Source organism: Mastigoproctus giganteus, chromosome 11, assembly GCF_048544385.1.
Source record: "Mastigoproctus giganteus isolate SK-2022 chromosome 11, ASM4854438v1, whole genome shotgun sequence".
Taxonomy (NCBI): Eukaryota; Metazoa; Arthropoda; class Arachnida; order Uropygi; family Thelyphonidae; genus Mastigoproctus; species Mastigoproctus giganteus.
In genome coordinates, this window is record NC_143585.1 from 27,160,375 (window position 1) to 27,173,716 (window position 13,342).

General features: G+C 40.6%; 1 protein-coding gene across 1 annotated transcript in view; it reads left to right on the forward strand.

Annotated features, from left to right (window-relative positions):
- LOC150077830 (sialin-like) overlaps window positions 1-13,342 on the forward strand; it is a 60,933-nt gene that overhangs the window by 40,543 nt on the left and 7,048 nt on the right. The window contains exons 7-9 of the mRNA XM_090384377.1: window positions 2,451-2,583; window positions 8,559-8,714; window positions 9,271-9,389. Of these exons, the coding sequence (XP_090240503.1) occupies window positions 2,451-2,583; window positions 8,559-8,714; window positions 9,271-9,389 (408 nt within the window). The remainder of the gene's footprint in view (window positions 1-2,450; window positions 2,584-8,558; window positions 8,715-9,270; window positions 9,390-13,342) is intronic.

A 13,342-nucleotide genomic window follows, 5' to 3' on the forward strand; every position in this document is an offset into this window, starting at 1 on the left:
TTCATTATGTTTGTTTCTAAGCAGGAACCATGACCTAGAACGGAAGAAACCAAGATCTCCAGCGAAGTTAGCCACAACGGCACGGCCGTTGTGGCTAACTTCGCTGCTCCATAGTTTGCCCAAGAACTCCGCGATCGCCTTCTGGTCGGGTGGAGGATTCGTTGCCCTCCTCTTGTCCAACATTCCTGTAGAGGCTCTCTAGTATTCATCAAATATCCGATTGTTTGTTTTTCTCTGAGCACTCTCCCTGTATTGGCGAATTGTTTGCTGAGTGAAAGGAGATTCTGCTTGAGGGTGTCCAGATATTCTTCGCTGCTCTGATTATAGGTGTCGTGTTTGCTGTGGATGTTGTCTTTCGTAAAGGTAGTCTCCACTTTTCTGATCCGCTTCTTACTTCTTTTACACCGTTGGTACTGGTTCAGTTCGCCTATCTTCATTCTTAGCTCTTCTATCTTCTCCTATAGCCTTCTTTACCAGCTGGAGTTCCTTGTCTTTGCATTTTGTTTTCTATCGTTCTCTGGTTTCTCTTCCGTTCATTCTGGTGGCTACTACAGCGGATGGCATCTATGTTACCTCGTTGTTTTTAAGGTAATCCGGTATTATTCGCCGCTTGAGGCGGCTTGTGGCTTGCTACAGCATTTCCTTGGGTCTTTGTGGGGTCGATTCGCTCGAATTCGGCAGGTACTTCTTCAATCTTCTTCTTCTATTCTGGATGTGTGCGCGGTAGCACAGTGGTATCATCACCGTCCTCCCCACACCGGGTGGAAAAGGCCCTGGTTCGAATCCCGTCGATGACGTGAAGAATTTTAATGGGCTTTTTTCACTCCGTGGCTGAGTTAGTCGGTCTCAGGCGTAGATAGCAAGGTTTTCCCCCCAAAACTGGGGTTTTTCGTCCAGCAAACAGACAAATTGACCATAGAACACACGCAATTAACAGACATAAGACAACACGGCAGATGAATTTAATTATTCGGGTGGCTTAAATATAATAGGTTTTTTTTTTTTTTTTTTTTTTTCTATTCTGGATATTGTGACCTCGTCTGTTTTCACTTTGGCTGGTCTCGGTTGTATTTCTTGTACTGGGTGTTCCCCCTCCAGTTTTGGTTCAGTTGTGTCCATATTGGTAGTTCTTTGTAGTTGATAACTCATATCTTGCTTGATTTTTTTCCAAGATTGCAGGAGCTATCAGGTTCTTCATGACGATGCTCCGTCTCTGATCTGCTATTTGCTGTTCCTGAACAGTCTGGGTACCTTTACAATTATTGGTGTATAGTTTCATCCCGTAGACTGTCATATCGGTCTCTAACCTGGTGACTTTGTTCTTTTCTCGCATGATGAACCTATCTATTTCGCTGCTTCACTTCATGTTGTGGCTTTTCTTCCTTTCTGGGCAGTCACTAGCGCAGAAGCACTTTCAGTTGTTTGGGCTAGATGGTCTTGCATTTCCCTTGCGGTAGCCATATAGGGGGAGAAATATGCCACTTGCTCCATTGTCTTCCCAGGAAGGCTGTCTCCGACTTTTCGAACAGACCACTCTGTGTAAGGCCTGAAAGCGAGTGACTTTAGCCTGCGGCTCACTCGCAGTACGTTCTATAATTTTACTTTTTATCTTCATCCAGCTATAGAAGTAGACCTGTTCAGTTTTGGCTTTTTGTATCCAGCGGTGGGTCGTAATTATTGGGAGTGACCCCAGATGGCACCACAGCCATAACGTCGATCTTGGGGAAGTAGTTCCAGTGAAACAACTTTCGCGATTTTTTATCCTCATGATTTCCATTGGGTTAATCGCACTCCTTTATTATCATTATTATTGGCCTCTAAACTACAAGTGAAGTACTACCACTATGCCACTAATTGCTAGCCAAACACGTGAAGAGTTTACTGCCAGGATGTCTCGATTATCGATTCGATATCTCCTACCTGAAGATGATGTGCTTCTCAAGACCGGAAATGGAAAATTTTATGAAACGGAAGGATCGTGAGGATACAATAAAAGGTAGTTAATTCATACTTATGCGTATTTAACTTATGACGTTTATCCATACTGACATCGAATTGCCATATACGTGAATGCAGTGATGCAGTGTACCTATATACCTGCCAGGCAGTGGGTTCGTCCACTAGCGAGAGGGGCAACAGAGTCGCGTTGCCCAGGGAACCAGGTATCCCATGAATTCTGTCCTTTCAATGCACACGAGTGACTTCACATCCGTATGATGTGTGTGTGTTGCCAACTGTCGTTAAGCTTCCAATCTGCATGCCAACCAAAATTGTATGTTGTTCCCGAAAGTATAACCAGAGATAAATGCAACTATATAGGCTTGACAACCTTTAAACCACATTGTATTTCTGCATTGGAGAGATCATTTTATTGACTTTTCCGGTAGAGGTTTTTCAATATTTATTAAATTCATTCTATTTTTTTATTTATTTTTTTTTAAATTTCACAGAATGGAATTGCTAATGCCATCATATTTACGTCGCAAAGTTTCGGAATGATTCTTGGAGGCTATCTATCTGATTTACTACGTTCCAGATGTAATCTTAATATCACACTCATTAGGAAACTGTTTGAATTTATAGGTAAGAAACCTGGCACTAATGTTGCTGTATTTATATGCTAAATGATGATTCTAAATTTTTAACATACACTCAGTGATCACTGAATTATGGCCACCTACCTAATACGGTGTTGGGTCACAGTTCGCACGAATAACAACCGCTATTATTCTAGGCATTGATTCTACTAAATGTCTGAAGACGTCCGTGGGGATCTGCGAACTGCAGTCATGCTGCGTGCAAGGCTTTCCGCAGTTTCCCAGGCCAACCAAAATGAATATCTCCACTCAAATCACTAGTGGACAATGCGGGTCCCATGGCACAGCACATTATCGTTGGTCCATACACACCAGGAGCTCTACTTCTTGTCAGTAAAACATGTCCCATGTTAAGCAACCGCCGCCACTTGCCTGGTCAGTGGCCACCACGCATGATGGATCCAAGGACTCGTGTTGCTTGTGCCACACACGAAGGCGTCTGTCGACGTGTTGGACCAGGTATTTGGATTCATTCGACCAGTACACTCATTTCCAGTCCTCTACTGTCTAACCGGCGCGTTGCAGACACTACAGCATTCGCTATTGACGATGATCAGCAGTGAGGAGAGGATGTCTCTTAGGTCGTCTGCTGTGGAAACTCCTACGTCTTAGTGTGTGGCGCATCGCCATTTGGAGGTTTGAATTTCCCATATTGTATTGTGATGTCAGCTGTCGCACAGTGATCTGCCATTCACTCTTGCTATTCACCATTCAACTCGCTGCACTCTTGGCTTACCACTAACATCCATTGCGTAACCCTTTACATTCTGTCAGCGAGAGTTTGACCCGTTTGACACCGTTCTTTTTACACTTTAACCACAGTGAGACGCGAGCAACCGATAAGACCTTCCGTTTCGGATATGGAAGCATCCGACGCACGAACTCACAATCATGCTCTTTTGAAACTCCGTGATATCTTTACTACGTCCCATAACTGCTACTTTATCACTTTGACTTGCACGACCAGATGCAAATACAAAGCTGTTTTGGTGTTTATACTACGAGCATAGTCCATTATGGATGGGGGTGGTCACAATTCAGTGACCACTGAGTGTATGGTGCTGATACTGGGCATTACTTTTGGTATAATAAAATCCTATTTTGTAATTTGCTGAACAGTCAGGTTGTTATGGTAAAAACTGATTTTGTATTAATGCATTCTTTTGATAATACTCTGTTATAAAAATCAAGTCCCCCTCATGTAATATATGCGTACTCGGGGTGGAATAGTGATTATAATCACCATCTTTCCCACACTGTGTGGAAAGCCTTTTTCGCACTGTGATTGAGTTAGTCTGTCACAGACGAGATAGCAAGGTTTCCTGAATTCCACCATCTAAATTACACTGCCATCTTTCATGTCATTTTTTTAATTTTTTATTTTGTTTATCATTACTTTTACCTTCGCTTAAATTATTTTATTTCGTTTTATTTCAACATCATTCTCTTCTCGTCCTTTCTTCCTGCTTGTTTAAATTATTACCAACTTTTAATGGAAAATTTCGCATCTGACATTTATGACATAATAACGCTGTGACGTTAGTAACGTTTGTTTCCGCACTACAGCCCTTAATCCGGAAAACTTAATCTTCTAAGCTATTTTCATTCATAGTCCTTGACCATAGTTTCAGTCAGTCATATGATAGTTTGAGAGGTGTTCTCCATTACTGTTTTGTGACGTGCCAGTTTTCAGTGCCGAACAAACAGGACCAGCATGTCGCTGTTATCGTTTTTGGATGAGGAAGGCCGTCAGCCAGTGGAGATTCATCGCAAAATGCAAGTTGTAGTAGTAGGGTTTTTAGGAGCATCAGCTAAACTGCGCGTCTCTAAATTGCGTGTGTTCTGAGGTAGATTTTCTGTTTCGCTGGACGAAAACCCCGAGTTTCATGGAGAGAAACCCATTCTACCCTCGCCTGAGACCGACTAAATCAGCCACGTTGTTGAAAAGGTCCATAAAAATACCTCCTATCTTCAACGGAACTCGAACTCAGGTCTTTTCCAATCAGTGTGGGGAGGACGACGATCCTACCAACCAGGCTACCGACGAGGGCAAGAATGCAGGCTATGCATTGCAAAGACAGTAGTGGAGTGGTGTATCTGCGATTCCATGAGGGTTGACGGTTAGCTTTTTCTCCTCACTAAGAAAGGCAGTATCTTCTGGGCACAAATGTCGTGAAACTAATGATGGGAGGTGTTGCTGAAGATATTTCATTTATTCTAAATTTCTTCGCATGCGATTTCCATCTCTTGGATCTAGAAACAGCATTGAAGGGATACCAATTCCTCTCAGATACAGAGATGCAATGGGGTGTCTACGATTGGTTTCATTATCAGTCGAAATGGGATGAAAGTCTTAATGTTAGGAGGCATTCTCAGCTAGCACAGTGACTGCTATCACACCTCTTCCGTATGGTGGAGGAAAGGCCCGGGTTCTGTTCTCATCAGGATAGGAGAAACTTTTTTCCCCTCTCTCTCTCTCTCTCTCTCTCTCTCACGCAATGGTAGTTAGTCGATCTCTCCCAGGGGCTCCAAACTTTTAGTAACAGAATTCCTGGGTTATGGCACACGTACACTACCGTCTAAAAGTGTGGAATCACATTTAATTTTTCTTAATTTTCAAAGTTTTTATTGAAATAGGACCGACTTGTTTACCAATGTTTATAAAAATATTTTATATTACTTATAAAAACGAAAAACTTAAATAATATTTGAGAAATTTTTAGAATATTCGAGAATATTCCAGAAAGGTGTAGACGACTTCTGATATTATAGAAGATTGTAAATGATTCTAGAGTGTTTTGCAATGATATAAACTGAGCAGTAAGAGCTGTAACTTATAGAAATGAACGCCCGTTCATTCAGAAAGAGTTTAGGGTAAGTTTCGTATGTTTCGTGATAAACATGGCAAGAAATAAAGAACTTAGTGTTGAAAAAAAGAAGGGCTATTATAACTCTGTATAAAGAAAATAATTCTATAAGAAGTATCGGGAGTATAAGACCATAACACTGATTTTTAAACGCATTCAACAACTTACTGCACCTGAAATCCAAGCTGAGTTCGACAGGAACAGAGAAACTCTCGTGTACATTATAAAACTTAGTCTTAAACAAGCAGAACTTCATGGTCGTGTAGCAATCTGAAAATCCTTATTAAAACCGAAAAATTGAAAGAAACTGCTGGGTTGGGCTAAGAGCCATCAACATGCTAAGAGCCCCCATTCGCCAGCGGGTGGTTAATTGCTGGAATAAACTTCCATCTGTCGTTGTGGAAGTTGATAGGTTAAATAAATTTACGGAGGAACTGGACAAATATTTAGAGGGGATTGTTTTGTAAAAATCAATCCCCTCTAAATCCCCTCTTGCTTTCTTGCATCACATACTACTAATACTACTACTACTACTACTACATACAATAACTGAAGAGTGGAAAAACGTACTGTGGACGGATGAATCCAGATTTGAAATTTTTGGCTGCAAGCGAAGAGTTTATGGGAGACAATCTACTGAAAATAAATGGTGCCACATTCTTTACTGCCTACAGTCAAGCATGGTGGTGGTTTCATTATGATCTGCGGTTGCTTCTGTTTTTCTGGAGTGAGTGACATCGTGAGAATCGGAGGAAATTTATGAAAAGAAGGCTATAAAATCATCCTTGGACATAATGCAATATCCTCTGGACTTCGACTTTGTGGAAGAAATTATATATTACAATAAGACAATGGCCAGAAGCACAGCACTAAGCTGTGCAGGGACTTTCTAGCAACTAAAAATCAGAAGTGGGCATTGAAAATTATGGTGTGGCCACCCCATTTGCCTGACTTAAAGCAACAGAGCTTTTATGGGATCATCTATGCCGTAAAGTCGGCGAAGTCTTCCTATCTTCACAAAATACATCGGAAACCTTGCAGATCGCTTGGAATAATGTTAGTCAAGACACTATTATAAAGGAAATTGCCACGTCTGTGTAAGGCAATGATAAAATCTCGTGGAGAATATTTTGATGAAAAATCATTTTCAATTAATCATTTCAATATTTTTTTCTGTAAAATTTTCAATGATTAATAAAAAGTCTTAAAGTACTTTGTAGGTTTTTTTTTATATATTAAACCTTATATTATCATAGCTAATTTCAAAAAAATTAACGAAAACTGTTGTCATACGCTGTGATTCCAAACTTTTAGGCGGGAGTGTAAATATTAAAAGCAAAAAGCTTTACTCCTTACAATAATCGTGTTGGTCTTGAATCCCCAATCAGCCGGTGAGCACACAGTTGCACATATAATATATAAAACAGAGCAATATGAACTAAATCGCTGATGTCCCTAAAACCCTCTCCAACAACTGGGTTCCCACCGCGATTGTGGGGCCCTGGACCAACTTGCAGTCCTAGTTAAGTGATAATTAATATCTGAAATAACTACGAGAGGATTCTGAAACGTTCATGGCCTTTGTATGAAATGGTAGTGGTACAGTCTTAAACATTTCTATATTTAATGTATAACACTTCAAATAGCAACCCACCAAGTTTCATGCAGTATCAGTAAAGTCAGTTTTTTACAAATCCTGAAGTCAACAATATTCAGCCAATATTTGGGGGGGGGGAAGGGATTAACCAAAGGCTGGATCATTTAGGATATTGTTACAAAATTGGGGAGGATGCCCTGCTGTTCCACGGTTCAGAAGTGAGAAGAATATAAAGGAGGGAGGAAGGGAGCCTGGAAGGTGACCTACGCTGTGGAAAATCTGCAACGTCCATCACGTCAGAAGTCGTTGACAGTGTGTATGATCTGGTAATGAGTGATCGACGAATCGACGAGTGACAGTTCGCTACTAGCGTCTTGAGAATCTCATCTGAACGTGTTTACCACATAATAATAGAGGTTCTCTCTATGAAAAAGGTATCAGCACGATGTGTCCCAAATAGTTGACAGAAAATCAAAAACGAACAAGAGTTGTTGAATCAAGTGAATATCGTTTTCAAGCAAATCCAACAAATTTCCCTGCAAGGTTTGTAACCATGGAAGAGACGTATGCCTATCGCTTTCAACTAGAGAAAAAGGAGCAGTCCAAACCGTGGAAACACAGCTCTTCCACCCCTTCCAAAGTAACCAAGTCTATTCCTTCTGCTGGTAAGGTGATGGCATTGTTTTTTTTTTTTTTTTGTTGGGATGCTGATGGGGTGTTGCTAATAGATTATCTACAGAAAGGCCAGACAGTCACAAGAGAATATTATTCAGACCTTGTGAGGTGTTTGCGTGAAAACGTCAAAGACTAACGCCGAGGAAAACTCAGCAATGAGTCTTGTTCCACCAGGACAACATGCCTGTTCACAAGTCTGTCACCACCATGGCTGTACTATATGAGTGTGGCTTTGAAATCTTGGACCATCCCCATTTTCATCAGATCTAGCACCATCGGATTTTCACCTATTTCCTAATTTGAAAAAATACCTTGGTGGCGTCCATTTCCCCACCGACGGTGACGTCATTACTGCAATGGATACATTTCTGGAGTCCCAAGAGAAAGCTTTCTTCACCAATGGAATCAACACGCTGCAGCGTTGTTGGAAAAAGTGTATTGACTCCAAAGGGGACTATGTTGAAAAGTAACATGCTACGAAGCTCCTCAAATAAGTACTTCATACTAAAGCTAAGAACTTTTGAAATGCCCCTGGTATTCAACCTTTTTCAGAACACATATTTATATGAGAGATTCACAATATAAATCTCTCAATTAAAAAAAAAAAAACTACGGAAAATGCATCTCATGTTTCTTTTATTAAGTACCTTCAGATCTAGCGAGGGAATTAAAAATGTTTTTCAACAGATATCACATTGAGAAATCTAATAACTATTATATTTCTGAATATTAAATTCCAATTTAATATGTAATAATGCTAATACACATAATTTGACAAACTGTAAATAAAGACACGGCATCTGTTTTTTACCTATCATTCAGCCTCTATAGGTCCAGCGATTTGTTTAGCTATCATACCGTCTGTTGGCTGTGACCGGAAGTTGGTGTTGGGACTACTGACTCTATCTCAAGGATTTTATGGTTTTAATTCAGGAGGAAGTTTACCTGCAATCGTGGATTTGTCTCCAACTTATGCAGGTAAGTCTAACTTTAGTTATATTGTTAAAATGACAACTATTTCATCATGTAAACAGTTCATAGCCAATTTCCATAATATTATGCAATTAATCTATCAAAGGTCGACACAATTCCAATATCATTTACCATTAGGGACGATATCGGGATTTGTATACACTGTTGGTTGCTGTTCTGGATTTATTGGACCAATGACTGCTGGCAAATTAATGCAAGGGGTAAGTTTTTCAACTTACACTTTTGATTATTAAGAAAATATTTTTTGTGGAAACTGAAGCAAGACTGTTGACTTACAGTAAATATCTAATAATCGCGCGTTTAATATAAAAAGAAGCGAGAACCAAATAATGATATCTTGAACAAAATTACATTTCATTCGGAACATTTTGGAAGCTGCTCTGATTATTTAATAAGCCAAGATGCACTGAATTTCCTGACGAAAATGTCCACAGTATTTAAGATAGCTCCTTGCAACCCCGCCCATAAAATTTCATCACAAACAGAAATTAAAATTACGTAACTTTACAGATCTTAAAAATTTCATCAATTGTTTTTTTAGATACAAACGTACTTTTACACTCGCTGGCCAAAAAATTAGATACCTTCATTTACTATTATCTAGTAGGGCCATCATTTGACGGAATTGCAGCCTGTATACACTTCATCGCATGGATTCCAGTAGGTATCTCAGGCAGTCTAGCTCTAGATTTGACCATTCTTCCATCTCGATATTTGTCAGCTGCTGTATTGTGGTCCGTTGAGAACTGTGAAGCCAAACTGCACTTTCCAACATATCCTAGACATTCTCAATAGGATTCAGATATAAAGAATTAGGCCGCCAGAGTAGATATTGGAAACCTTAAGAATGTTCCTCGAACCATTCAGATACAATTTTTGCACGGTGGATAGTTGCGTTATCGTCTTGAAAGAATCCATCGTAATTCAGGTAAAAAACGAAGCATTGCAGGGTGAAGTTCGTCTGATAGAACAGGAAGTTATTCATTGGAGGTAACACGACCTTCTAAAGGTATAAGTGGATCCAATCCTTACCAAGAGAGCATACACCCATATTATAATATCACTTCCAACCGCTTGAGTAGTGAACACAAAACATTCTGGATGCATGGTTTCATGAGGTTCACGCCACATTTTCACTATATCATTGGTGAAAAAAAGTGTAAATTAGGACTTGTCAGATCATATGATCTTTTTCCATTGTTCCACAGTCCAGTCTTGGTATTAGCAGCACCATTCCTGTCGAATCTTTCGATTTTTTATAGAAAGAAGCGACTTTCATATAGGCGCGACGATTACCAAATCGCAGATTCTTCAACTGCTGCTGCACAGTTTTTTTGAAAATAGTTGTTTCTTTCTCTATATTGAATTTTTTAGTCATTTGCTGCACACTATAACATTCCATACTGACACACTTACACAGCTCGACAAAATTAACAGAACACGTAGAAAACGTGGTGTAACTTGTGCAGATTGCGATCAAGCGAGACAAAATTTGGTATGTTGGTGTACCATAGAATAACAATGAACTGAGGAGACAGCGAGAAACTTCGAACAGGTATAAGGGGCATTTATAGGGGTTGTATAAGAAATACCAAAACGGTCATTTTACAAAAGTTGATATGCGATGCTCGAAAATACAGTCACATGACATCAGTACGCCGTATGATTGCCTCCAACGGTTAAACAGACCTGACAGCGCTGTACCATGCTTGATATAAGGGTGTTTATAAGATTCTGCGGCAACAAATCACATTTTTATACCAGTGCAGACCTCAGCTCACCAAGTGACCAAGGAGTTGGCTGTCGGCGTGCAATGTTGTGTCCAAGGGCGTCCCACACATGCTCGATCGGATTTAAGCTTGCTGATCGTGCTGGCCATGGCAGTCGTTGGATACCTTCATCTAGTCCAGATGGCGATTAGACAGGGGCACCTTCCCCCTGTAACTTTAACTCCCCAACCCCACTCCCTACTTCACCTTACTCAGGGCGGACTAGCTCCTCACTTATCAGTCCGACCTCTCTTTTCCCTCTTTAAAACTTGTCTACTTTTCCCAACTTGTCTATATCCTAAAATCATATCTTTTTTCTTTTTTTTTTTTTAACTTGATCCTTGTCAGGAAGTTCGGGCGACCCTGACGGAGGCCAGCCAGAGTATGATTGGCAGTCTGGCTCAGCTAGTGGTGGTAGCGGGCAACGTGGGCTTCCACTAGGATGGCCCTGCGGCCAAGTAGCCAGAGACACAACAGAACAAACCACTACATTGACACAAACCAAATATTACACTTTTCTGGCTTTTACAGAGATTCTGTACTTCTTCACAAAGTACCATGGCATAGATGTGCATAGATGTGGGAAACCACCGGTGGCGCCTCTCACAAACCACTATGCCACCTTCAGCTTCAAGATATTCCTCCATCAATTAAGCTATATGTGCAGTGGTATTTTCGGACATGAAAAGAAAAGCTGAGCCAACCGCACCCCTAAAAAGTCACACATACGGTTCGAGGATCTGTTCTCGGTACCTCTGCGCAGTTACAGTACCCCTATCAAAAACATGAAGAGGGGTGCGACCGTTGATCATTATTCCGTCCCACACGAAAACCTCGCCTCCACCGTGTCTCCTTCCCTGGAACTCAGCCACGGAGTGAAAAAAGCCCATTAAAGTTCCTCGCGTCATCGACGGAATTCGAACTCGGGCCTTTCCCCCCTGATGTGGGGAGGACGGTAAGGATACCACTGTACTACCGATCTTAAGCAAAAAGTAACAAGAAGCACGGTAAGCCACATGTAAATCTAGAGGCAAGAACCCCGACAAGCCTTGCATTGCATGTAGACACTGTCCTACAGATTCTAAATAGTGCTAAAATAATATGCCTCTGAATTGATAAGAGTTTCTGTTTAAATTTTACTGTAACAATTCTTGAAAACCCAAACATTCGAACTATATACTATAATCGGTAGGAGAACCGCCTTATAATATAAAATTAAGGCCTTCTTCCTAAGCCCCCAGTCAGTCCTTGTGATACGAATAATGACAGAGGAAAATTTTTTGATCTTGTTACTAATACGCTCCAGATGGGGCATAAAGATAAGCCTGTTATCAATAATTAAGCCCAGATGTTTAGTCTGGGCTACCATGGGGATCCTGTGCCCATCAACTGAAACAATAGGAGGCCTGCCAGTGTCTAATTTACCTTTAAACAGCATCATTACCGTTTTCTTGTATGATATCTTTAATTTATGTTGAACTGTCCACTCAGATAAACTAGTCATCACACTGATAGAAATCTCTTGTATCTCTTGACAGGACTTTCTCGGTACACATATTACCAGGTCATCAGCATACACTATCCTATGGCACATATTGTTAGGTACCCGTAACCACATATTTAACGTTAAATTCCAAAACATGGGGCCCAAGACGGAGCCCTGAGGGCACCCACGAGTAACATTCGTAGAAAAAACTTTATGCTGTGACCTGACAATAATTTTTCTGTCGTTTAAATGACCTAAAAAAGCTATGATCTTAAACAAACGATCTGGGCATTGGATCTGCCTAAGGAAGCAGAGTATGCTCTCTTGCCACACGCTATCGAAAGCAAAATCAACGTATAACACGAGAACATACTTGCTAACAGACTGAGCAATATAGTCAACCAGATCTTTGAGAGCATCCTCAGCCGAGTGTTCGTTCACAAACCCATATTGGCATTTGAGCCGAAACCCCCTTGTGTTTAACCAATACGTTAACCTAAGCAGCAACAACCGCTCATATAACTTAGCCAGGTTAGGGAGCAGAGAGATCTATATCCTATATCGACCTATATCCTCTAGGATTAGTGACATCTTTACCTGGCTTAATCAAAAGTTTAATCAATGCTACTTTCCAGAATTCTGGAAAGGCACTTCCAAGTAACATTTATTAAAAGCATTTACCAATAAATGTGGAAAGACGTCTAACAACATTTTAATAATAACGTTATTTTAGATATAGACTGTCCAGCCAGAAATCTACTGCCATTCACTTCTGCTCCAGACGCAATATGCATCCGGACCCCGAGCTGCATTTGAATAACCATCCGCTTCCCATAACTAATTGTATTCGTCTACTAGGATTGTTTTTTGACAATAAGTTAAATTTCCAAAAGCACATTGAACATCTCCGGACTACTTGTCAAAAAAAACTAAACATACTCAGAGTCTTATCAGCCACAACATGGGGAGCAGATCGTTACAGCCTGCTTCATTTATATAGAACCATAATCAGATCACGACTGGACTACGGTGCACCTGTCTTCGACTCTGCAAGGGAGAGTGCTTTATCTCGCCTCAACCCTATTCAACATTCAGCTCTCAGAACAGCACTAGGTGCATTCAGAACATCTCCAGTGCAAAGTTTGTATGTTGAAGCTCATGAACCTCCCCTAAATATCAGGAGAAAGATGTTGCTGCTGAACTATGCAACCAAGATCCAAAGCCAAATGACCCATCCTAATTGGTCAATACTTTATAATCCACATTTTACGACCTTGTATAGAAACAAACCACAGTCAGTTCGGCCTGCTGGTATTAGGCTAAAACAACTAGCAGAAGATTGGGATATTCACTTTAAT